The sequence below is a fragment of the Meles meles genome, chromosome 10, assembly GCF_922984935.1.
Source record: "Meles meles chromosome 10, mMelMel3.1 paternal haplotype, whole genome shotgun sequence".
In the NCBI taxonomy this organism is placed as follows: Eukaryota; Metazoa; Chordata; class Mammalia; order Carnivora; family Mustelidae; genus Meles; species Meles meles.
Window position 1 is genome coordinate 70,137,307 of NC_060075.1, and position 27,084 is coordinate 70,164,390.

Sequence of the window (27,084 nt, forward strand, 5' to 3'; positions counted from 1 at the left end):
GAAAATGCAAAATTTAAAATTAGGTTACTATTATTTCAATTGTGCATTCACACTATGGATATGCTGTGATAGTAAAATTTAGGGGTTAAAAGTGTCTGCCAAAGGGAAAAAGGCTATGACAGGATAAATTCACTAAACCAGAAACATAACTCACTGGCTCTGTGACCTTGAATGTATTAACATTTCTAATCCTTAGTTTCCAGATTGTCATAAAATGAATATAATAACTTAAGTAAATATTATATGATACATATAAAAAGCTTAACTAAGGACCTACTACCTAGAGAGTATTTAACAAATGTTTGCTGTTGTTTTTACCCGGATAATGTATTAATAGCTAGATGGGGTGAATGCATTTTTAAGTACTATCTGTGTACACTGGTGCCAATTACCTCTTATTTGAATCATACTAGCTTTGAAAACAGAGTACATTTTTGAGAGTCAACCACAGTACAAAGGTAAAATATTTGCACTGAAGTTCTGAGAATCTTAATTTTAGATACTGTCAAAATATAAAAGTATAGGTCATGTGATCCCTTTAAATTGAATTTTTAAAGTCTTCAAAACTATAGCAATTAATAAAGTCAGCAACAATCAGTCCCTCCAAACACATGTGACCAAATTAACTGATATTTATGCACAATTACGATTTATATTTTAGACATTATCTTTGACTGAAACACATAGTCTCTGACACACACATAGTCAAATCAGCCTTTAAGATCCTTTAAGAAAACAATATGTTCTCCTGTTCCTTTCTAAATTCATTTACTTTGCTTCCACAAGGAATGGATTGATCTTTTTATTTTTTAGTTATAAAGGTTGAGGTAACAGGAGCCAAAATGTAATAGACATTTGAATTAAAAATTCGGGGGTGCCTGGGTGGCTCAGTGGGTTAAAGCCTCTGCCTTTGGCTCAGGTCATGATCCCGGGTCCTGGGATCCAGCCCCACATCGGGCTCTCTGCTCGGCAGGGAGCCTGCTTCCGCCTCTCTCTCTGCCTGCCTCTCTGCCTGCTTGTGATCTCTGTCTGTCAAATAAATAAAAAAAATTTTTTTAAATAAAAAAAATAAAAAATAAAAATTCGGTATTTTCTAAGGTTATAATGGACAAATAAAGGCTAGACCTAAAATACAAAATGAGGGTTTATGTGTTCAGCATGACTTGTTTCTAGTGTTTCAAACAATTATCTTGTTTTGATGTGAATTATTTCAATAAGAACTGCCCCCTCACTCCCTCAGGGTGAGATACAATAGAGAAAGATAAATCAGTTTCCCCTTTCCCTTTCATCTATTATCAGACCAAGCAGTGTCCATGCACTGTCCTTTACAGTTTAGATGATGAAATTATACAGGATTTATTGAATTCTCTGGTGCGCTGTCAAACAAAAACTAAACAACTATAAAATTGCATTTACAATTTGAATTGAAGTCATAAAGATCCTACATGTTCAGTGTAAATGATGTGAGTGGTTATGTTGAAAATTGATGAGTTATGAGTGCCTTGTTTTGCAGATATTTATGATAATAAAAGTGATATACTAGTAAAAAAATGATGCTTAAATGATGTCAAAACTTCAAATTTTTTATACTAAATAATTTTTAATGTAGACTTAATCAAGTCTAAAAAAGGAAAAGCTACAGTAGAATATACTTATTAGCTCTTACAAAATCAATTATTTTACTCTGTAACAAATACTTATTGTGCACACACCAAAAACCTGTAAGATATACCTAAAAAATGAAAAGAAAAATAGATACACATCACCTACTCTCATTATATTGGAGTCTTGGATCATAAGATCCCATGGTACTTTTAAATATTTTTGTAGAAAGTGTCTCAGTTTTTTCTACGTTTGATGACATTTTATGGCCTTACTCTGAACTTCATAGCTTTTAAAATATTTGACTTAATTGTACTTGAGCAAGTGGTGTTAAACGCACATTTAGCTGCTTTCACTGAGATTTGCTATTAGTATCTTGAGGTTGAAGTCCTACATACCAAAGCTTTTCCCTCTTCTTGTATTTGGGTACCCTTACATATTTTTCCTTTCTATATTGGGATTTAGATTAATATAGCATACTCTATACCATTTACAAATTTTAAATTCATCTAGGAAAATGTTTGCTTTTATTTTTTTGGTTTCAAAATTTTGCTTAAATTCTAGTTAGTTAACATATAGTGTAATATTGGTTTCAGGACTAAAATTTGGTGATTCATCACTTACATGTAACACCCAGGGCTCATCATAACAAGTACCCTTCTTAATACCTTTAACACATCTACTCCATCACCCACCCACCTGCCCCCTGTTTGCTTTTAAAAGCTAGACCTTAAATATCTAGATCTGAAATGTTTAAACCTAACTATAAGCATTACTTCTTTGAAATGAATTTTATATCTAACCCAATCTTAATCATAAGAACTTTGTTCTACAACTATATTTTAATATAGAACAAAAATAGTTGGAATTCTTTAAAAATTCTTTAAAAAAATTTTTTTTTAAAATTGCCTAACTCAGGCCACTTCAAGGATTATATGCTATATAATAGGTGTAAACTTAAATATTTTCTAAAAATGCTATATTTTCTCAAGAACAGAAATTTCTTTATTTGAAAGCTAACTTCAGGTTTAAATAGTTAAGTATACAAATATTTAAAGGAAAAATTTTTGAATCCTAATTTGTATATATTGGCCCCAGAAAATGTCTCATTAAGCCCAAGTCCCCTTTAAAACATTTTTTTGAAATTTCCACTGTTTTTAATCTTTTATCTAATCTTCTATCACAAGTAGTTATAATTTAAAATAGTTTAAATAATTTAAAAGTCGTAATACTCATGGTCCCATTCCTCTTGTCTAACCACAAGGGAGTAATGCAAACACAAAATCTGTAAGGACTGAGAATTCCCATGAATATGGTGGTGCCCTCACTGCCCTTCATTACAAATGACACTCCATTATGCACAACCACAAAATCAAGACTCTGATAAAAAGTGAAACTCTCAATTTCCCCTTGTACTGTAATGGCAACAAAACCTCTTATTAAAACGATGTGAATGAAGCAAAAACATTTCAAGATTTAATGTACTTCAAATGGAAATCTTCAAATGGAAAACCAATGATTTTAGGTAAAAAATTTAGAAAAAAACTTTCATATTTAAAAATTACATATCCGGGGTGCCTAGGTGGCTCAGTGGGTTAAGCCTCTGTCTTAGGCTCAGGTCCTGATCTCAGGGTGCTGGGATCAAGCCCTGCACAGGCTTTTAGCTCAGGATGGAGCCTGCTTCGCCCTCCCCCTCTGCCTGCCTCTCTGCCTACTTGTGATCTCTCTCTCTGTCTCTCTCTCTCTGTCAAATAAATAAATAAACTTTTTAAAAACAAGACAAATTACATATCCACGTGTGAATCCAAAATAAACAAGTGCATATTTATTTTGAAAATTCAACATGCATTTATATTTTCTTTTAAGTAGTATAGCTTCTTCCAAAAAGGATAGGGAAATATTTAAGACCTTCAGATTAATTTATATTTTATTATGTGTAACTGGAATTCCTACAAAATCCTCATCTCCAGAAGTGTCATATGGCTCAATGTCAAAAACTCACTAAACACATATGCTAAGGATAAAAGTGTGATGAATGTTACTGACCATAAGTAGCAATACTTGCCAGAAAGCATTTAAAGTTTAATGTAAATGGCACTGAAGAGCAAATATACAATTTATTAGAAATTTCTCATACTGAAGCACAATTGCTCTCCTGTAATATCCTTTTCCTATCATTGCTGTCCTCTCATACTAGGACAGCTATCTGGAGTTAAAAAGAATACCCAAGTTTCTTCCCACAGTTCACTCTTTCAAATACTTCACAATCATTACTATGTCTTCTTAAAATTTTCTATTTTAGGTAAAAGTTGGAAGAGTCTTTAATTTTTATATATATACAAGGAAAAAATGTTTAGCTCTCTCCCCATCCTGGTCGGTCTTTTCTAAATAGTCTCAAAATTTTTCAGGGTTCTTCTTAAGAGAGGGTAGTCATTAAACAAACTATACTGTGGTACAACATTGATCAGACTGCCTGTCTATTCATCAATCAATTATTGATCACTACGTAATATGCAGCCTCTAAAATGCACCTAAGTGATCTCTGTCTCCTGATGTTCATGGAGCATAAGAGGGACCTGTTAAACTCTTTTATTGAATAAAATACAAAACTGATGGAATGTCACCTTGTATATTAAGTTATGAAAAGATGGAAGGTTCTATCTTGGATACTCTCTTGGATTACTCCCTCTGGGAAATCCAGTTTCCATGTTGTGAGCCATCCCTGTAGAGAGGGTCTCATGAAAAAGCTGGAAAGTGATCCTATAAACTGTGAGATAAAAAGTTTGTTGTTTCAAGTCACTAAGGTTGGGGCAATATGTTTTACAACAATAGGTACACTATGTCATTTACATAGCGGTAAACAAGATCAGAAAGGTCCCATTTAAAGCTATAACACCCCAAAACACATGAGTTCTTAAAAGTTATGTTGCAAATCCATGTCTGAAGAAAGAAAAGGGTCCAGACAACAATTTAATATAGGCATTATTTTTTTCTGGTAGAAAATTAACAATGGAAAGTATTTTTCAAAAAGAAGTATATAGCATAATAACATATACATATTGCTGAGGAAGTTCAGTTTGACTACATCTGCCTTTCTTAAGTAGAAATCCCCCATTCCCATCAAGATAATTAGTTAGCATGGTGCTTTCTAAGTTAATCATAACTATTAACATACATTTTTTAAAAAATCAGTTTGATTGAGATCAAATTAATATACAATAAAATTTGCCAAATTAAAGTTGTCTAATACACTGAGTTTTCACATATACACACAGTTGAGTCACAAATACGATAGCCACAATATAGCACATTTTCACTGCCTCAAAAATGCCTCTTAAATGCTTATGGTTTAAAGTAGAGTATAAAGCCTTTTCTGTCTGCCTTCTTTAGTCAATATTATAGTTCTGACAGTCAAATATTGTGTTGACTATATTGGTAATTTGTTTCTTAGCATTGCAGAGAAATATTTCATCACACAGGCTGTAATATAATTTGTATATCCTTTATCAGTTAAAGGGCTTTGAGTTGTTTCTAGCTTTATGAACAAAGCTCCTATGAACATGTTAAGTACGAGTCTTTGTGTAAGATATATATTTTTATTGCTCTTGAACACACAGCAAAGAATAGAATTGCTGGCTGATACCGCAAATACATGCTTAACTTTATAAGAACTTGCCAAACTATTCTGCAAAATGGTTGTGCTAGTTTGCATTCCCGCTGGCAACAAATGAATGTTAAATTTGCTCCACATCCTTGTCAATGCCTAGTATTATCAGTCTTTTAAATTTCGGCCATACTAGTGGGTGTGTAGTAGTACCTCATTGTGGATTTAATTTGCATTTCCTCAGTGATTAATGATGTTGAGCAGTATTTCATGTGCTTAACTGTGTATCCTCCTCGGTAAAGTGTCTCTTTAATTGATTTGCACATTTTTAATAGGATTATACATCTTCTTACTGAATTATAAGAGTTCTTCATATCTTCTAAATAACAGTCCTTTATCAGATAATTGTTTTTGCAAATATTCAGTCTTTAGCCCTCTTTTCCATTTTCTTAAGGATTTTTTTAAGCAAATGTTTTAAATTTTGAGGCAGTTTATCATGTCTTTCTCTTATATTTTTTGTTTTGTGTCCTAAAAGATCTGATTAACCCAAGGTCTTGAAGATTTTTGCCTGTTTTCCTAGAAATTTTATGGTTTCAGTAGTTGTACTTAGATCTATGATCAATCTTGAATTAATTTTTGTATATACTGTGGGACAAAGGTCAAGTGTTCTCATTCTTTTTTTTTTTTTTAAATGAGGTTATTCAATGGTCCCGGTACCATGTGTTGAAAAGACTATCATTTCCCCCACTGAATTATTCTGGTGCATTTGTAAAAAATCAGTTGTTCATGTCTGTGCAGGTCGATACTGGAACTCTCTTTTCTGTTTCATTAAACTGGATTTCTATCCATATGCCTAAACCAGACTGTTGTGATTAGTGTAGCTTTGCAGCAGTGAAAAGTTCTCCAAATTTGTTCTTTTTAGAAAATATTAATTTCTACAAAAAATCTTGCTGAGATTTTCACTGAGATTGTCCTTAGTCTGAAGATTTAGAGGAAATTGAAATTTTAACAATATTGAGTATTCTGACCCATGAACATGGTCTATTGCTTCATCATTTAGGTAGTCCTTATATTCTCTCAGAAATATTTTGCTGAAGTTGTCAACATATCTTTGTAATGTTATCCTTAAGTATTTCATGTTTTCAATGCTAACATAAATATTTTTTATCTGAATTTTCAATTCCTTCTTGTTGCAAGTATACCGAATAGAACTGACTTCTGTACATCAACCTATGCCCTGTACGACTCACTTACTAGTAGTTCTAGTAGCATCTCTGGTAGATTCCTTAGGTCTTTCTAACATAGATGACCATCTCATCTGTGAATAAAGAGTTTTACTTCTTCCTTTTCAATCTTTTGTGCTTTTCATTTCTTATTTTTGCCTCATTCACCTAGTTATGAGCCCCAGGACAAGGCTGAAGAAAGTGTTGAAAGTGGACACGCTGACACTGTTCTTATACTAGACAGAAAGCATTTGGTCTCTCATCGTTAAGTACGATATTAGCTGTAGATTTCACTTAGATGTTATCTGTCACATTGAGGAAATTCTCTTATATTTCAAGTTTCCTGAGGTTTTTTTGGTCTCCAACTACTGAGATGAGCATATGAACCTATGATTTTTCTCCATGCTTCTATCAGTATAGAAAATTTTACAGGTTGAATTTCAAACATTAAATCAAACATGCATTTCAAAAATAAATGTCATTTAGCCATAAATGTATTATCCTTTTCATATATTCCTGACTTCAATCTGTTAAATTTTTGCTAAAGACTTCTATATCTACATTCATGAGCAATACTGGTATGTAATGACTTTTGTTTTAATGTCTATTCCTGACTTTAATATGATGGTAATGCTGGTCTCATAAATGTAGCTGAGATGTGTCCTCTCTTCTATGTTCCGGAAAAGTTTATATAGAAGTCACGTTATTTCTCCCTCTAATGTGTGATAAGATTCACCAGTCAAACAAACTGATACTGGAATTTTCTTTGCTGGAAAACTTAAACTCTAAATTCATTTTCATGTGTACATTTACACACACACACACACGCACTCAACTTTTTCTTGAATGAGCCTTGGTATTCCATCATAGTATTGTTTTCTAAGAAATTTATCATTTATTCTAAGTTGTATTTATCAGCATAAAGTTCTTCATAATATTGGCCAATCCTTATACTATCTGTTAGGTCCATAATGATGTCCTCTCTTTTATTCTAACTTATATAATAAATTATCCCAAAATTTATCAACATTTTATCTTCCATATCTTCTCTGAGTCAAGAATTCAGGAGATGCTTGACGAGGCAGTTCTGGCTTGGTGCTTCTCACTAAGTTAAATCAAATGTTGACAGGGCTGCAAGTATCTCAAGGTCTTACTGAGGCTGGAAGATCTTGCACCAACGTGCCACCCTCACAGAGCTGGTTACTTAGCACTGGCTATTGGCAGATAGCCAATAGTCTATCTGCCTATAGCGATCCAGAAGACCAAGGTAGAAGCCACATGCCTTTTACAGCCTAGCTTCAGAAGTAACATATCACTACTTCCTTCATAGTCTAATCAACAAGGCTAGTCAGGAGTAAACATGGTGGAAAACTGAACAAGAGAAGCAATGCCCAGAAGAGAGGATCATCAGAGGATCGTTTGCTTGGAGGATGCTCTATGGAAAACATGGTAAAGTGACAGAAACTGACTTGGTGTTCGGACAACATAAGTACCATACTATAAGAAGAATTCATTCACCGAAAGAGTGATTTTTGAACTGAGACTTGATAAGAGGGAATCAGCCACGTAAAGATTATATGATTTTTTTTTTTTTTTTGGACAAGGGTGCAAGACAGAGAATGGTACAAATAAAGGATACTAATTTGAACATCTTACATTTGATGTGTCAAATGAAATTTAATTGAATTTGAATGCCACATGAAGATCTCAAGTAGGAAGCTGAATAACTCTCAGGCTTAAACAAGAGAGGATGGAGCTCTAAGTAACAAAAGGAAATTGAGAATGGGCCAGAACAGCTGAAAAAAAAAAAAAGAAAGAAAAAGAAAAAGAAAAAAGGCCATTGCTTTAAAATAAATTGGTAATCTGAAGATTAAATTGAGAAAATTCAAGAATACATTAACAAAAATATAAACAGATGGAGATCCTGAGAGAAAAGAACATGCCAGAGGATATGGCCGAGGTATCTAATTCCCCATTTAATACTGGTTTGAGAAAAGAAGATCAACACAATGAATAATAAAGAAAGAAAATCATAAAATAATAGAAAATTTCCCAAATTCAACTTCGGATTGAGTTCCAAGCAAAAAAAACAAACAAGCAAATACAGATCTACTTATAGCCTGATAAAAATTTCAAAAACCAGAGGGCAAAAAAATCCAAAGCAGAAAACCATAAAGGACTACAAATCAGATTAATACTAATGCTCTCTTCACCAATTGTAGATATTAAAAGACAATGGAAAATATCTTCGTAATACTGAAAGAAAAGGATTTTGAATTCAAATACTATACCTACTTATATTTCAGGGCCAAATAATACATTTTTAGACAAGTAAGCTCCCTGGCAGCTATGTATGACCCAGAGGAAATCAAGAAGGCTAGAAATAAATTAAGTCAGGTTCCATTAGAACCTTTATGCCTTGAAAAGTGACACAGATTGAATGACATAAAATTACATTTCATTTCCTATCAATTCAGTCATACTTGATTCTAGACTGAGTAATACTTTCATAACCATAACATTATAAATACAATTTATTGGTTTTAATTTTTGAAGGAACTTATAGAAAAACTGCCTAAGACAACTGTAGCCATTTCATAGAAAGTAAATGTCATAAACTCTTACAAAAGTTTTAACCGAACAAAAAAACTGATAGGTGAAAGTTTCATAATAAGCAATCATTAAATTTTTACCTAAAACAGAAAAATCAAAGAATAAGGAAAAGACTTACATTGATGCTTCCAAAAGAGCTAAAAAGAGAAACCTGTAACAACGGTTTCCTCTGCAGACTATCAGATCCTGTGCCTTAGTTAGAAACGACTATAAAATTGATTCAATTTTCTAACAATCTACATGAACACCTAAGAAGGAACCAGAGTTTTCAGAAGAAAATAATAATCACTAAAATTTCACTGAATTTCAACTTTTTCTAGACATTCATTACATGTTTTCATTCATTTAATACTCATCTCAAATGTATGGGGAAGGTACTATTATGATGCCCATTTTATATGTCAAGAAACTACAGCACAGGGAGATTTTAACACTTCCATAAACACAGTTTCCATTTCACAAGTCAGAATCTGAACCTATGAGTCTGGCTTCATGGGAGAAAAGGTAGTTACTAGAGAAAGACAATTATTCCTAGTGCTAAGTGCATAAAGAAATATCAGTGAATACATTAAATAATATTTATAATTTGTAACAATCAGCTCCATGATTGTACCTATCCTGTGGCTATCCTATAACTCAAACACATTTTTCCCCTTGTCCACAGAGATAAAACATGAGAGACTGAGTCAAATGTCTACATTTGGGACATCTCTGACCAAACAACATCACAGAAAGCTAAATTATATATCCAAAATTAATTGGAAGGTAGTTTGTGTAAATTCTAATTAGTCTCCTCATATCTAGAGATTCCTGCTTTCTTTCCAGAGGTATATGACCAGTATTTTTATCATTTTGAACTAATTATTATTATTTTTCTAATAACTTTATAATTTCAAGTTTAAAAGTATTTTCCCATTACTTTTCATGGACCAACAGACATCAGGGTCTTTTAAGGATCTCTAAGAAAAGCATCATTTAGTATGTTCTGATTAAAAATGGATTGTAAGTAGCTAAACCTGTGGATTCAAATGAACTGAATCTAAACCATTTAAATTATGTTTTATATATTGTAGGATCTGACAATAAGAATAGAACTTTTTTCTAACTTTTTAACTATATCACATTTGGCAAGTTACCTTCTATCAAGCATCAAAAAGATTACAGGTTTTCTTTTTTTTTTTTTTAAGATTTTATTTATTTGACAGAGAGAGATCACAAGTAGGCAGAGAGGCAGGCAGAGAGAGAGAGAGGGAAGCAGGCTCCCCGCTGAGCAGAGAGCCCGATGAAGGGCTCGATTCTCGGACCCTGAGATCATGACCTGAGCCGAAGGCAGAGGCTTAACCCACTGATCCACCCAGGTGCCCTAAGATTACAGGTTTTCAAGTAATTTACAACATTTTCTTTTTAGGTTTTCACCAGGAAATATTGAAATATACAATAAATACACTCCAATAAAAATTTTTAAAAGAAGAAACATACAATATAGAAACATACTAAGTAGTATGAATCTAAAGCCAAAAGGAGAGCCGTAAATGTGTTATGCACTACATATTAGAGAGCATGAGTTAATCCAGAAACCGAATGGACTGACAAAGTATGCAGAATTGCCTAGAGCATGGTACTGAACCTTGGTCAAAGCTGCGAGATATACTAACCAGGGAAAAAAGGTGTTTTGCAAATAGAGGTCCATGAGCTGTTTCAAGGCAAGACAGACTAACCTGTCAAAGGTGTTTGGTAATAATCACTGGATTTATTTCTTCTACCTAGATTTTGTGGAGTCCAGGGGTATTCAATGATTTCAATGAGAAATCCCTACCACACACTGACTTTGGACTTCTTGGTACCAAGATGCTCCATGCACATGCCCATGGTGGTTTAGCATCTGGAGACCAGCAAGTCCTACAAGGCCCAGAAGAGGGATGATAAAGAAGACTGTCTTAAGTTCACCATGCCCACCTGTTAATGCTTATCTTTCCCCTGCTGTTGCTGTGCTGCATTATTTCTGACTATGAACTACTTAAGGAGTCTTTTCCTAATCAATTATGCTAAGTAATTACATGATATTAGCATAGTACTTATCCTGAGTTCTTAGTTTTTAAATGACATCAGTAAAACGAGGGAAATAGTCATTGTTTACTGACACTTTGAGTCAGGCCTAGACTTCCAATCCCCCAGGATCTCACCTGGTTTGAGCTGAACTACTTCTTAACTCATATAAATGATGCAGAGTTGAAAAACACATAGCCTTAAAAATGATCACATTAAAATACCTGTAATTTCTCCAGTGTGTTAAAAATGTCATAGTAATGGAGTCTTTGTTAGTAGTATTAGTTCATAAACTCAGGTATTATAATTTAAAGTTTCATAAAATAAAGCAGACTGAAGTCAGACGGGAAATGATTCTCTGTAAGGGGAAACGAAGTCACAGAACTTCACTGTGTAATTTTGATGCATATCCAAATCCCAGTACCAATTTCATATACATTTCCAGGAAATAAGTAAAAATCTTGACCTCTAATACTTCAGAAATAATCACCAACCAAATCTCAGTTTCATTTTTCTCATCACTTCTAGCTTCCTATCTTTCTCCCACTTGTATCTTTAAAGCCATGGCTTCCACACCTTCCTCCCAGATATGTGCTTAGTAGTTAGGAAAAATATCAAACTAAATTTACTAATTTTTCAGATATCCCTTTTTGAAAATAAATTTCAGTAACCACTAAATGTGATAGCTAAGTCACCAATCAGTAAGAAATATAAAACCATGCATATTTTAAATTCTCAGGTTTAAAAAGTTCATTAAAAACACAGGTCTAGTTTTTATATCCTGTTATTGTATTAATGCTTTATGAAGAACTACCACCTAAAATTTATTCACAGAACTCCAATATTACTTTTGATAAGTTAAAATTCAGAAAAGACTTACTCCTTATATTCAATTAACTAAGACCCTCGTCTAAACAATTTGGGGGTATAAGGAGGGGTAAAGGTCCCAATTTAATATCAAGATTTGTGCAAAGTGAATGAGGAAATAAATGTATGTATGCCTTTATAAGATGAAAATAATATTCTGTAACCTCAAGGTTAAAAAAGTAGTATGAATGATGAATGCTACCAGGAAGAGACCACTAGGGGATACGGAGGTCAAGGAGGATTTCTTGGAAGGTAAAGGAGTTGAAATATGTTCCTCAAGATAAGTAGGTTCTAAAAAGAAGACAGTATCTTTTTTTTTTTTTTTTAGATTTTATTTATTTATTTGACAGACAGAGATTACAAGTAGGCATAGAGACAGGCAGAGAGAGAGGAAAGGAAGCAGGCTCCTGGCCAAGCAGAGAGCCCAATGTGGGGCTCAATCCCAAGACCCTGGGATCATGACCTGAACCGAAGGCAGAGGATTTAACCCACTGAGCCACCCAGGCGCCCCCCAGAAGACAGTATCTTAAATGGAAGAAATGACAGAGAGAAAGACATAATAATGAAACAATAACTCAAGCCACATTTGAAGGAATATGGCTACACCAGTGTGACTGTACTAAAGCATGAATACAGGGAGAGGTAAGTGATAAGACTGGGTGACGAAAGATTTTAATACCAGGATCAAGAGCTTCGATGCTGTATAGAACGGGGGGCCACTGAAGGTGTCTGAAGAGGAGAGGCACGTGACGGATGTGGAATTATCGCTTCTACCCAAAGGTCCCGGATCTTCCAGGACTTGAGTTACAGAGAATGAGTTCATTCCTTTTGCCATGATAGTCCTTCCTAGATTTGAAAACTGCTATTATTTTCCTCCACTCAGAGGAAGTATACGAAAGACAGACTGGAAAAGGGAGAGACTGAAATCTGGAGATAGCTGAGATGCCATTTGTAATTTCTAGGAGCCTTGAAATAAAAGGATGGCTATGATTTCATGGAACTAAAAACTTCCTTGCAACTGAAAAATGTTCTTATAAAAAAAGAAAGAAAAAAGAAAAATGTTCTTACAACTTGAATGCATATCTTACTTATTTCACTTTAAAATTCACTTCAAATCTTAACGGGCAGCTTTACAACCAAGTTCTCTACTGACAGAGGAAAGTGCTGTCTCAAGAAAGGACCATGATCTGCAGAAAGACAGTGCCGATTCCTGAGCGAGCCCACCACGCAGCTCTAAGAGAGCCATCAGACGGTTCTTCCTGTGCTCTTTCCAATTATTTCACACACTTTTTTCAGGACTATGGGTAGTCTTGAAGCATCAACATAGCACCCATAAAAGTCACTGATGCTGTATTCCTTAAACACTTCCTTCAGCATGAAAGGGTATTTTCCTACTGAAAATATCTAAATTCTAAAACTTAACCCCATGTTTGTGCAACATAAAACCCGCTGCAATAAAATCTCCATGTTACCCTCTTCACAGCAATATTGATTCATTGATACTTCAGAGTATTTGGCCGTGACACTCTGATGATAACACTAAATTACTTTGATAACTGCCCATACTAAATAATGTCACCTATGTGTTCCTTCGTAGGATTGATGGGAAAATATTAAGACATAAGCAACACAATATTTAAAAATAAATACCCTATGACCAAATAAAATGGATTTCAAACCTTGATCTTAGTTGGCTCAGGACTATTTTCTTATCTGTTTTCTAAGCTACAATTTTCAAACCCCCAGGACAGGATATATATTTCAAGGTTAAAAAGAACATACCCTCTGTCCTATTAAGTTGGCAGAGTTACAATTTACCGAAGATTAGTCCTATAAAGTCTATAAAGAGATTTTTTTAAATGCATGTATTAACCTCAAATAATTTAGCCAGTTTATCTAAAAACATGTAGCACTGGATATATGTATAATCATTTCAATTTCAATTTACTGTATTACTAGTTTTATTAAAAGGATTTAGAGTTTAAATACATGTTTGTTGAGGACTTAAGTAGAAATTTTATGCAGTTAGGCACACTAACATAGCTCAGTAATTAACCATATTGAGTCACACTGTACACTTCATATCTTTGTGTCATCCTAAAGTATCATAAATTTTGGTCTTATATTACATTTGCATAAACTGATTACAATAAAGAAGGAAACATTAAAAATTAAGGCAAGTGTTAAGTATTTAGATAAAATCTTCATTGTAATTACATATGATAGGCATAATCTAGAAAACTAAAATTTAACAAAATGTTAAATAATAAAATTATACATATCTGAAGACACATATTTACCTGACATTGCCCTTGGTGTTTCTGAGAACAGTTGCAGCAAAATTCTGTGTGACACCCACCAAGCTGATTCCATCCACTTCCACAATCTGGTCATTGACTTGTATTCTTTGGAAAGAGGAGAAAAATTAACCACAATTAACTTTTCTGATAGTACATTACCATTTTCAATACATGAGTTGACAAAATACTTGATTTTTATGATACTCTTACTGACCTGAAATTTGTCTTTTATCCACAAGCTCCCAATCTTAGTCAAATATTTAATGTTTTTAAAAGATTGTTTTGAAAAACAGATTGTTTTGAAAAGCAATACTAAATGGAGAGATTCAGGTTCCCCAACATTCATATTCCTACCACAACAAATTGACAACTGCTAATGTATGACATACTTACATCCTTTCTTGTCCTTAATGAATTATATAAAACCTAAAAGATCCAGCTGAAATATGCTGTGGGCTTCCTCCCTAGTCCTTCTTCCACCTCTCCTCTTCAGGAAATAACATCAGGAATTGCAGGGAATACTTCCTATTCAAGTTGTACGCTTAACACAGATAATGCTCATAACTGTATGTATGTGTATATGTGCGCACACATGTATATAAATGTATATGTTTATGTTTAAGAGCATATATAGTACTAGTGTTCTTTAATGTACAATGTTTTTAAATTTATACACGTTTTATACATAACATTTTTTTAAAATTTTATTTCATGTTATTTTTTTCAGTGTTCCAGAATTCATTGTTTATGTACCACACCCAGTGCTCCATGCAATACGTGCCCTCCATAATACCCATCACCAGGCTCACTGAACACCCCATCCCCCTCCCCTCCAAAACCCTCAGTTAATTTCTCAGAGTCCACGGTCTCTCATGGTTTGTATCCCCCTCAAATTACCCCCAATTCACTTCTCCTCTCCATCTCCCAATGTCCTCCTTATTCCAATGTGTTATTCCTTATGCTCCACAAGTAAGTGAAACCCTATGATAATTGACTCTCTCTGCTTGACTTATTTCACTCAGCATAATCTCCTCCAGTCCTGTCCATGTTGATACAAAAGTTGGGTATTCATCCTTTCTGATGGAGGCATAATACTCCATTGTATATATGGACCATATCCTTCTTTATCCATTGGTCCATTGAAGGGCATCTTGGTTCTTTCCACAGTTGGGCAGCTGTGGCCATTGCTGCTATGAACATTGGGGTACAGATGGCCTTTCTTTTCACTACATCTGTACCTTTGGGGTAAATACCCAGTAGTGCTTAACTTATTGGCATATAACTGTTGATAATAATTTCTGATGATTGTTTCTATTTCCTTGATATTAGCCATGATCTCTCCCTTTTCATTTATAATTTTATTAATTTGGATCCTTTCTCTTTTCTTTTGGATTAGTTTGGCCAGTGGTTTATCTATCTTATTGATTCTTTCAAAAAACTGGCTTCTACTTTATCTCTAGTTTCTATCTCGTTGATTTCTGTTCTAATCTTGATTATTTCCCTTCTTGTGTGTGAGGTTGGCTTAATTTGTTGTTGATTCTCTGGTTCTTTAAGGTATAAAGAGAGCTGGTATATTCTGGATTTTTCCAGAAAAATGGGAGGCTTGGATGGCTATGTATTTCCCCCTAGGACCGGCTTTGCCATATCCCATAGGTTTTGGACTAAAAAGTGTCTTCATTCTCATTGGTTTCCATGAATTGTTTACGTTCATCTTTGGTTTCCAGGTTGATCCAAACATTCTTACGCAAGGTGGTCCTTAGCTTCCAAGTGTTTGAATTCCTTCCAAGCCTTTTCTTGTGGTTGAGTTCCAGTTTTAAAGCATTGTGATCCAAGAATATGCAGGGAATAATCTCAGTCTTTTGGTACTGGTTGAGCCCTGATTAGATAGACTACCCAGGATGTAGTCTATTCTGGAGAAAGTTCCATGTGCACTCGAGAAGAGTGAGTATTCTGTTGTTTTAAAGTGGAATATTCTGTATATATCTATGAGGTCCATCTGGTCCAATGAGTAGAGAACACGTAAATGGACCCTCAACTCTATGGTCAAAGAATCTGTGACAAAAGAGGAAAAAATATACAGTGGAAAAAAGACAGTCTCTTCAATAAATGGTGTGGGGAAAACTGGACAGCTATGTATAGAAAAATGAAACTCGACCATTCTCTTACACCATACACCAAGATAAACTCGAAATGGATAAGAGACCTCAATGTAAGGCAGGAATCTATCAAAATCCTAGAGGAGAACATAGGCAGTAACCTCTCTGACATTGGCCACAACAACTTCTTTCAAGACAAAGGCAAAGGAAACAAAAGCAGAAATGAATTTTTGGGACTTCATCAAGATCAAAAGCTTCTGCACAGCAAAGGAAACAGTCAACAAAATAAGGAGGCAACCCATGGAATGGGAGAAGATATTCGCAAAGGACAACACAGACAAAGGGCTGATACCCAAGATCTATAAAGAACTCCTCAAACTCAACACACACAAAACAGATCATCACGTCAAAAAAATGGGTAGAAAACATGAACAGACACTTCTCCAAAGAAGACATACAAATGGCTAACAGACACATGAAAAAATGTTCATCATCATTAGCCATCAGGGAGATTCAAATCAAAACCATGTTGAGATACCACCTTACACCAGTTAGAATGGCCAAAATTAACAAGACAGTAAACAACAAGTGTTGGAGAGGATGTGGAGAAAGGGGAACCCTCTTACACTGTTGGTGGGAATGCAAGTTGGTGCAGCCACTTTGGAAAACAGAGTGGAGATTCCTTAAGAAATTAAAAACAGAGCTACCGTATGACCCTGCATTTGCACTACTGGGTATTTACCCCAAAGGTATAGATGTAGTGAAAAGAAAGGCCATCTGTACCCCAATGTTCATAGCAGCAATGGCCACAGCTGCCCAACTGTGGAAAGAACCAAGATGCCCTTCAATGGACCAATGAATAAAGAAGATATGGTCCATATATACAATGGAGTATTATGCCTCCATCAGAAAGGATGAATACCCAACTTTTGTATCAACATGGACAGGACTGGAGGAGATTATGCTGAGTGAAATAAGTCAGGCAGAGAGAGTCAATTATCATAGGGTTTCACTTGTGGAGCATAAGGAATAACACATTGGAATAAGGAGGACATTGGGAGATGGAGAGGAGAAGTGAACTGGGGGTAATTTGAGGGGGATACAAACCATGAGAGACCGTGGACTCTGAGAAATTAACTGAGGGTTTTGGAGGGGAGGGGGATGGGGTGTTCAGTGAGCCTGGTGGTGGGTATTATGGAGGGCACATATTGCATGGAGCACTGGGTGTGGTGCATAAACAATGAATTCTGGAACACTGAAAAAAAAAATTTATTAAAAAAAAAAGTTTTAACATTTTGCCATTCTGCATTTAGGTTGTTAACTATCTAGAACTTATTTTTTATTATAATATGTATTAGCAATCTATTTTTATGTTTTCCAAGTGTTATAAATAAATACCTTAATAACATTTTTACTAAGAGTTCATTTTTCCTCCACTGATTTGTAGAGCTGCATCTGTCTGGGTTTCAAATATGCATCAACATGTTTTGGGTTTTCTATTAGTTTCTACTTGTCTATCTCTGCATACTCTATCGCTTCCTAATTAGTTTTGACATTTCATAGGATAATTCCCTCCACCTTGTTCATTGTCCTCAAATTTTTCTGCTCTATTCTTGAGCTTTTTCTCTGCATAATTAGTTTTAGACTTACTTGTCAAGATCTCTAAAAACACTCGTTGAGGTCTTAACAAAATCATACTAATTTTTTGATTAGTTTGGAGAACACTGACAACTTTATCATACTGATGCTTCCCATCAATAAACCTTGTGCCACTATAATAACTCTGGACAAGTGCTGGGTATATTATATGTTGTTGCCATCTGTTAAGAAGAGTTATTTAAAGCTTGAAAATAAGAATAAAAAGAAGAGTAACCTGTCTTTTCAATATGATTAAGGCGCATATTTAGCACGTCCACCCAAAGATAATTTGGGGGAACATATTTTCATTGATTCACTGTTTAAAATTGATTAAAATACTGGATATACTTAAGTTGCATGTTAATTTGCAGATTTTTCTGTGTGGAATAAATTCAGGTACTTTCTTCTGTTAGAAAAGATAATCCCATAGGCCATGGTTTATTTCCCTGTAGAATATTAACTAGTTTATATCTAACTTAGTAATGTTATTCTAATACTACTTTATTAACTTACCTTTAACTACATACTTCTAAAATGTCCTTTGAATCACATTGACCACATCTCATTGGTTCTCTCATTAATTAGTGAGTTAAGTAAAGTCTAATCCGTGTTCATTTTATATGTATGAAAGTCATTTTTTTAACTCTCTGAATATTAGCCTACAATGGCTTCGGAGCTTCTACCCAAGATGCCAGAGTGGATTGACAAAGCCAGGGCAACTGCCCCCGCATAATTGCTTAGGCTCCAGACTGATTCTAAAGCAGCAACAGAGCACTATCTTTGCTAACACGGTTTTTTCCTAATGTAGTACAGTTTTGAAGTTTTTTCTGTCTTTGGCCATTTTGGTTCTGCGTCGAGTTTGCTCTAAACAACAACAATGAAAAATAATTCCCCACTGGTAGCAGCAATGAATAGGAGTGTAATTTTATATTCTGACCATTCGAGACAGCTATTGGGATTATAGGGATCTATTATCTCTCATGGGAGAGATGATTAAAAAAATTTTGAGTTACTATCCTTTAATTTTTTTTTTTTTTTGTCTGTTTGTGGGCTTCAGCTATCTCATAAAAAAATTTCCTGGACACTAGAAAGGAAAATAGCCCTTTGAAATCTTGACTGGTGAGTTTTTGTATTTCTTTGATTACTTAATGCTGTTTCCGAGGTTGCAGAACTGAAGTGACAAATTCTCTGTGTTGCTGTAACTGAGAAAAGCCGTTATCTCCCACTGTGTATGCATGAAATATGTTCCTAACATAGAAGGGTATTAATAAATTAAATTATGAAGTCTTGGAAGTTAAAGGAGTGATAACCTGGTTCACAGAGAATAGCAAGCACTCTCATACATCTTCTATTTCAGTACCTAATGAAAAGTTCAAACATGCTAGACATTTAAGAAAAAAATCTTTTTTTAAATTTCTTTTCAGCATAACAGAATTCATTGTTTTTGCACCACACCCAGTGCTCCATGCAATACGTGCCCTCCTTAATGCCCACCTTTCTTAAAGATTCTACTAGAAGCTCAGCAATATTTTTAGAGAAAGCCCAGTTCACACAGTAAAAGTGAATCTTCAGACAAGTAAGACTAATTTAATAATTTTGGTTTAAGATATTTCTCCATGATTTTGTAAAGGTATGGGTTTGTATTTTCCAAATGAAGAGATTAATTAAACTGAACTTCCTAATATTCTGATATGGATACTTATCAGATTAACAGTACTCCTATATAAAGCTTAAGACGTGTAGGAAAATTAGATTGTGTTTAACTAAACTGAGTCATAATTCTGACAAACTTTTATATCGATGATAATTATGTTTTATAGAGTGTCAGCTTAAAACATGATTTCCCAGATTTTTAGTTATCTCCAATGCCTTGGCCATAAAAGCATAGCTTTTAATATATACAACTCCGCTTATATTAAAATGTTACAAATTTACCAAAAATAAATAAATAATAAAATGTTACAAAGTTACTCTAGTTTTGCATCATGTTAAGGAATGTGTTTATCTCCACACTTTAAGATGTAAAAATGGTGTGTGTGGCTGCAGAAAATGATAGCTGCTAGTCTGGTATTGCCTGTGCATGATGGACAATCATTAGCAAGTCCCCATCTACCTGCAAAGGTTGTTAACTAGAAGTTGGTTAAGTAAGCTGTAAGTTAAGTGTAATATGGATGATTGAGATGATGTTAGCAGCAACAGTGACAGAAAAAAATATAATTGTGTGGGTGAGGTAATGGGATGATTTTTTTTTTTCTTGGAGAAAGGATAACGAGTTAGACCTACAGTATCAGTCTGTTTTAGGATATGAGAGAACATAAAATCAAAACTGGAGTGTAAAGCAAGTTGAAGAAGGTTTGAAGAAGTGATTTTTATTTATTTTTATTTGCCTCAGTCTATACCATCTGAGTCCAAAAAGAAGATAAAAAATGAACTGTATTTTTTATGAAATGCATTCAGTCTTGAAGGACTGACTGAATCATATTATCCATAATATGATTTAGAAGAAAAGAGAATAGTTTTTCTACTACTAGAGTTATGCAGAGTGAGTCAATTCCTACTTCCATGGTGGTCCTCATATATTTGAAAACTGCTATTATGTTCCTCTATTAGGGGTGAAGATGAGAAGAGACTGAAGAAGGGAAAAATTAAAATCAGGAAGACAGTTAAGAAGCCATTTGCAATTTGTAAAAAGCTTGAAATGGTAACAGCACAAAATGATGAATGAGAACTCCTTTCACTTCATATCCTCATCAGCATTTGGTGTTGTCAGTGTTTTGGATTTTGGCCATTCTAATAGGTGTAATGGTATCTCATCATTGTTTTAATATGCAATAACTCACAGATTGGGAGAAAACATTTATATATACATATTTGATACCAGGCTTGTGTCTACAGCATTATAAAGATAGTTACAACCCAGTCACAAAAAGACAAACAATCCACTTTAAAAACTAAGTCAAAGAAAGATAATGTAGTATCTCACTTATATGTAGAATCTAAAAACCAAAACAAACAAACCAAATACAAGGCTCACAGATAAGGAGAACAGACTGGAGGTTGCCAGACGGTAGGGAGGTGGGGTGTGGACAGAATGACTGAAGGGGAGTCAGCAGGTAAAAACCTCCAGCTACAAAATAAATCAGTCATGGGGATGTAACCTACAGCATGGTGACTACAGTTAATAATATTAACTGTAAGTTAAGTATTGCATATTTGAAAGCTGCTATGTGAGTATGTCTTAAAAGTCCTCATCACAAGAAAAAAGAGAAAAAATTATAACTATGTCTAGTGATGAATGTTAATTAGATTTACCATGGTTATCATTTCACAAGGTATACAAGTCATTATGTTGTACACCTGAAACTAATATAATGTTACATGTCAATTATACCTTAAGAGAAAAAAAGTGGGCAAAGGATCTGAACAGGCATTTCACCAAAGAAGATACCCAAATGGCCAAGAAGCACATGGAAAAGATCCTTGACATCAATAGCTATCAGGGAAATGCAAATCAAAACTAAAATAAGATGCCCCTTCACACCCACTCAGAGATGATTATGATCAAAAGACAGATAATAACAAGTGTTCATGAGGATATGGAGAAATTGTAACCCTCATACATTACCAGAGGCAATGTAACATGGTGCAGCTACTTTGGAAAACCATCCAGCAGTTCATCAAAAGGTTAAACATAAAGCTACCACATGACCCAGAAACTCCACTGTTAGGTATATACCAAGAAAAATGAGAACATGTCCACACAAAAATTTGTATAAACAGAAACAAATCAAATATCCATCAACTGATGTCAGAATAAACAAAATGTGGTATATCTGTTCGATAGAATATTATTTGGAAATAAAAAGGAAGGAAATGTGATACATGCTACAACATGGATGCTAGTGAAGAAAAGTCAGTCACAAAAGACCAATATATATTGTATGATTCCATTTATATGAAATGTCCAGAAAGGGCAAATCTCTACAGACAGAAAGTAGACTAGTGCCTAAAGCTGGGTGAAGAGGGAGGAGTTGGAAGAAAAGGACAATGATTGTAAATGGATATGGAGTTTCTTTCTGGAGTGATCAAAATGTGCTAAAATTAATTGGTGACACATGTTTTGAATATTCTGGAAACCAATGAATTCTATAATTAAATAAATGAACTGTATGGTATGTAAATTATATCAATAAAATGTTAAAAATTCATCTTAAAGAACAACTTTATCCAAAACACCACCAGCTTCGTCATTCCCATAAAATATATTTCTAAATCACTTAGTGTAGCTATCAAGTTTCTTCAGCACTGGGTCTTAATCTAATTCTGACATTTTTATCCCACATTATCCTTCTTGATATTTAACCTTATTATCATTTGTCCCCATCTGCCTCCACCCTTCACCATGCACAAGACTAGAGTACTGTACCTCTAAGAAATAGGAATGGTGCTAAAGTTTAAGAACCTTTGGTTGGTAACTGGGCTAGAGGGTGGGCTCCGTAGATCAAATATTATAGTGAATTAATAATTCTAGTATATAGCATATGTTTCCCTTCTTCCCATTTGATCTATGTGGTTGAGGGACACAACTCTGTTCTCCCACAGAGCAGGTCCAGGATTACTTTTTTCTTTCTTTCTTTTTTTTTTTTAAGATTTCATTTACTTATTTGAGAGAGAGAGAGCGATGGAGAGAACACGCACGAGGAGGGGTAAAGCGAGAAGCAGACCCCTGCGGAGCCGGAAGCCCAACTTGGTACTTGATCCCAGGACCCTGAGATCATGACCTGATCCAAAGGGAATGGTATTTCAATGCCGTTTTAATTTGCATTCACTGACAACCAGTGGTTTTGAACATATTTTCATATGCTATTGGCCATACATATATTCTTCTCTGTGAAATGGCTGTCAAATCTTTTGTCCGTAATTTTAAAAATCGGGTTGCTGTTATTTCCTTGTAAATGTTCTTCATATTCTGTATGTGTGTTTTGCAAATATTTTCTCCTTACCTATAACTTCTCTTTTCATTTTGTAACTGTGTCTTTCAAAGTAAAAAACAAGTTGTGATTTTTTTTTTCAAGTTGTGATTTTTAATGAAATTCGATTTGCCAGTTTTTTCTTTGATGGTCCAAGCTTTTTGTGAGCTGTCTCAGAAACCTTTATTTAATGTGATGATACAAAGATTTTCACCTATGCATTCTTTTAAAGGTTTCATAGTTTGAACTCTAACATCTAGATCTATGATTGATTTTGATTAATTAATCAAAGTTAATTAATTATGATGTGATAACATTTGTGCTCAGGTATTTTTTTCTCCTCATATGGATAGCTAATTCTTTTTCTGCTTGTTGTTGAAAAGACCGTGCATTTTAGCACTGAGTTATCCTGGCACTTTTATTGAAAGTCAACGTCTACAAATGTCTCAATCTATTGCTTACTTTCTATTCCACGTTTTTTATTTTATACCAATATCACATAGTCTTGGTTACTGAGGCTTCACAGTAAGTCTTAGAATATCAGATAAGGTCAGTCCTCTAACTTTATTCTTTCTCAGAATTTTTATTCTAGGTCCCTCGCATTTCCATATGCATTTTATTGTTTTTTAATTTTTATTATTTTTTAATTTCTTTTCAGCATAACAGAATTCATTGTTTTTGCACCACACCCAGTGCTCCATGCAATACGTGCCCTCCTTAATACCCACCACCTGGATCCCCCAACCTCCCACCCCCTACCCCTTCAAAACCCTCAGATTGTTTTTCAGAGTCCATAGTCTCTCATGGTTCACCTACCCTTCCAATTTCCCTCAACTCCCTTCTCCTCTCCATCTCCCCATGTCCTCCATGTTATTTGTTATGCTCCACAAATAAGTGAAACCATATGATACTTGACTCTTTCTGCTTGACTTATTTCACTCAGCATAATCTCTTCCAGTCCCGTCCATGTTGCTACAAAAGTTGGGTATCCATATGCATTTTAGAACCAGCTAACCAATTTCTTTTTTTAAAAAAATGCCCACTGGGATTTTAACTATTATTTCTTTGAATCTTCAGATGAATACAAGGACATGTGACATCTTAACAATATTGACACTTGTTATAAACATTGCAATGTATCCACTTACTTACCTAGCATATATCCTATTACCATCAGCTAGTATCAACTCAACTACATTTTCATTTTTGTCCAACAACTCCCTCACAGAACTGTAAGACAAGCCGTACCCTGAGAAGACTGTTCACATTCCTGCCTTTGTATCCTCTATGAAACATGTGCCCATATATCCCTTTGTCTTCTCAAAAGCTTTCTCCTAAAAGCGCAGCTCAAATATTACCTTCTCTTTGAGCATTAATCTATTTACCCAAGCCCACTGATCTCTTCTATTCTTTGAACCTCTTCTATACCGTTATGTTTTACACCTACACCTAATGTTACATGTTACCAGATAAACGTTTATTATTTGAGGTATAAGGTCTCCCTAAGCAAACAGACTGCCAACCTCATGGGTCTGACATCTGATCCCAGAGCAATAATTATATACTGTTCATGTTATTAAACCATTTTGGAAAATGAGAGAAAAGAAAGAGTTCCTTTTATGTGTAGTTTATTCTCTGGATAGGACAAAAGTTAAATGTCCACTTTTAGGATAACATTTTTCTACACACTGCTGTTGATAAGACTCAAAAGAGGCAAATATCCTAATTACTGCCTCCCTTTCTATCTTTCTATTTTTGCCAATCTCTTTTCTGTGACAACATCTTCTCTTGGCCAGTTGTCATTTAAGTATTTTTTTTCTTTTCCCATTTTATTTATTTTTTCAGCGTAACAGTATTCATTCTTTTTGCACAACACCCAGTGCTCCATGCAAAACGTGCCCTCCCCATTACCCACCACCTGTTCCCCCAACCTCCCACCCCTGACCCTTCAAAACCCTCAGGTTGTTTTTCAGAGTCCACTGTCTAGAAAACATCTGTCTTGATTAAATCTTACTTAATTTTAGTAGCATTTTTAAAACTTTCTATCTTTGTGTCTGTGTACACATAATTTGTGTAATATAATGTAACATTTCCTTGCATTGCTTTATGAAAGTCATTTTGTTGTGTAGGGTTGTGTTGGGAGTGGGGACGTTGTGTTTTAAGTTGATTCTAAACTACTTTCATGGCCAAAAGTATGACTTTATTTCTTCCTAACATTTACATAAAATCTAGTGGAATGCTATCAGGCAGTATATGTTCAACACATGCTTGGACAGCAACAGTTCCTCAATGCTTCTGAATGACCAAAGACCGTTATAAACCCATGGCATTTCTCCAAGAAACATCCATGGCAGTTCAAGTGCCTGATTTACCAGTAGAAATTCTTTCTCTTTCAACTGTTTAAAATATAGTTTGTATTTTGAAACGCCAAGTTAAAGTTGAGTTATAGAATTTGAACAATGAACACAGTTGGCCTTTGGGGGGGGGTGGGAAGTAAAGCTGAAAGGCTCAAACTCTCAAAAGGAATGTCATTGTTATGCTTTTATGGAATGAAAAGGTGGTAAGATGTTCTAATTGGGCAAGAGCATTTGAGAAGGTAGACATTTAAAAAAAAAAAGTTAAGGATGAGTGCAGGAACTACTAAGTACAGGACAGAAAACTTCTAAAACGGGGTTTCTTTGTAAGCCAATACGTACAGGGCTAGCATTTACTGGGGAGGAAATAAAAGTCAAAGTAAAATATAGGTTTTTTACATTGTCAATAGACAGAGTAATTAGAGTTGAAAGAAAAAGAGGTTGATGATTGTCTTAATGGACAAGAATAAAGGAAGTACAAGCAAGGTCAAAGAAATTTCTGAAAATATACATTCTTGTACAGGATAATTTAGATAAAATGCAATGCAACAAATACAATTAAAGGGACATTTCTAAGTACTCTAATCAGAAGGAAGAGAGCAAAAGTGCTAGAAAAATATAAGTAGAGAAAATAATATGCTTGCTTCATTGGTTTGATTGATTCATTCAGTCAGTAATTCAGCAAGAGTGAGTCGATCCTGACTGTACTCCAAGAACAGTGAGAGTCATTGGGATACAAATTTGAATGAAGTATGATTCCTGTTTCAGAATATCACACATACACACCCACACACACACAAATATTTGCAGAAGCACAGGGATATGTGTGTATGTTGCAGGAACTGGAGAGACGGAGAGTGTGAAGTATTTCAGTAAGTGTGCTAAGAAAGGTATGAACAAAATAAGTTCACATTAACAGGGGAGGGCTACTGACTCTGTGAGGTGAGGGTCAAGTGCAACCAGAGCAAAGAAAAAACTGAAAATAGATGGACTCACAATGAAGTCATGGTGTTTTTACAAATAAGCCAAGAAAGTCATCAGCTATACTATACGATGCTATCAAAATAAACAAAAAGAAATGGAAATGTGACCCTCACAAAGACTAAAGATTATTGGAAATTACCTTTAGGAAGAGTAACGAAACACACATTAAAAACTAAAGTCATAGGAAATTTGCCCAAAAGACTGAATCTTAGAAGTGGCATCAAGCCATTCATACATGGGTTCTAGTGCTTATTGAAAGTCTCGTACCAGCATGTTATTCTAGAAAACACCAGAAATACAACACTGGTCCCTGCTCTTAATGACTTAACCATAAACCTATGGATATTCACTCAACACACACGAGATGATGACAAACAAGTAAACCTAAATGCATGTGCTATAACCCATTACATTCAAGTGTACAGAGGCCAAGCGTTCGGCTGGGCTGGTTTCAGTGATGAACTGGTTTCAGTGATGAACTGGACACTAAGTTTAACCTTGAAGTAAAAGGTAACACAATGTTGAGAAAGATACTATTTTGGGTAAGGTAGAGAGTATGAAAGAAGTATGGTAGTAAGAAAAGGATTTGGGTCCCAGAGTTGCCTAGAGCTAAATTTCAATCCTGGAGCTTCCACTTATTGATGATCTACTGAAAGTCCCCAGTGCTCTTTCCCATTTGTATGTTGTTTGCTTTGTTGTTGTTGTTTTGTTTTTTTGCTTTAAGACTTTAAATTGGATAAATTTTAAAAGATTGAAATCATACAAAGTATCTTTTCTGATCCCATAA

General features: G+C 34.6%; 1 protein-coding gene across 11 annotated transcripts in view; it reads right to left on the minus strand.

Moving 5' to 3' along the window:
- Nucleotides 1-27,084, minus strand: part of PPP1R9A (protein phosphatase 1 regulatory subunit 9A) — a 310,193-nt gene that overhangs the window by 102,462 nt on the left and 180,647 nt on the right. For all 11 annotated transcript variants that reach the window (XM_046020338.1, XM_046020337.1, XM_046020347.1 and 8 more), the window contains one exon: nucleotides 14,256-14,360. In XM_046020338.1, coding sequence (XP_045876294.1) covers nucleotides 14,256-14,360 — 105 coding nt within the window. The remainder of the gene's footprint in view (nucleotides 1-14,255; nucleotides 14,361-27,084) is intronic.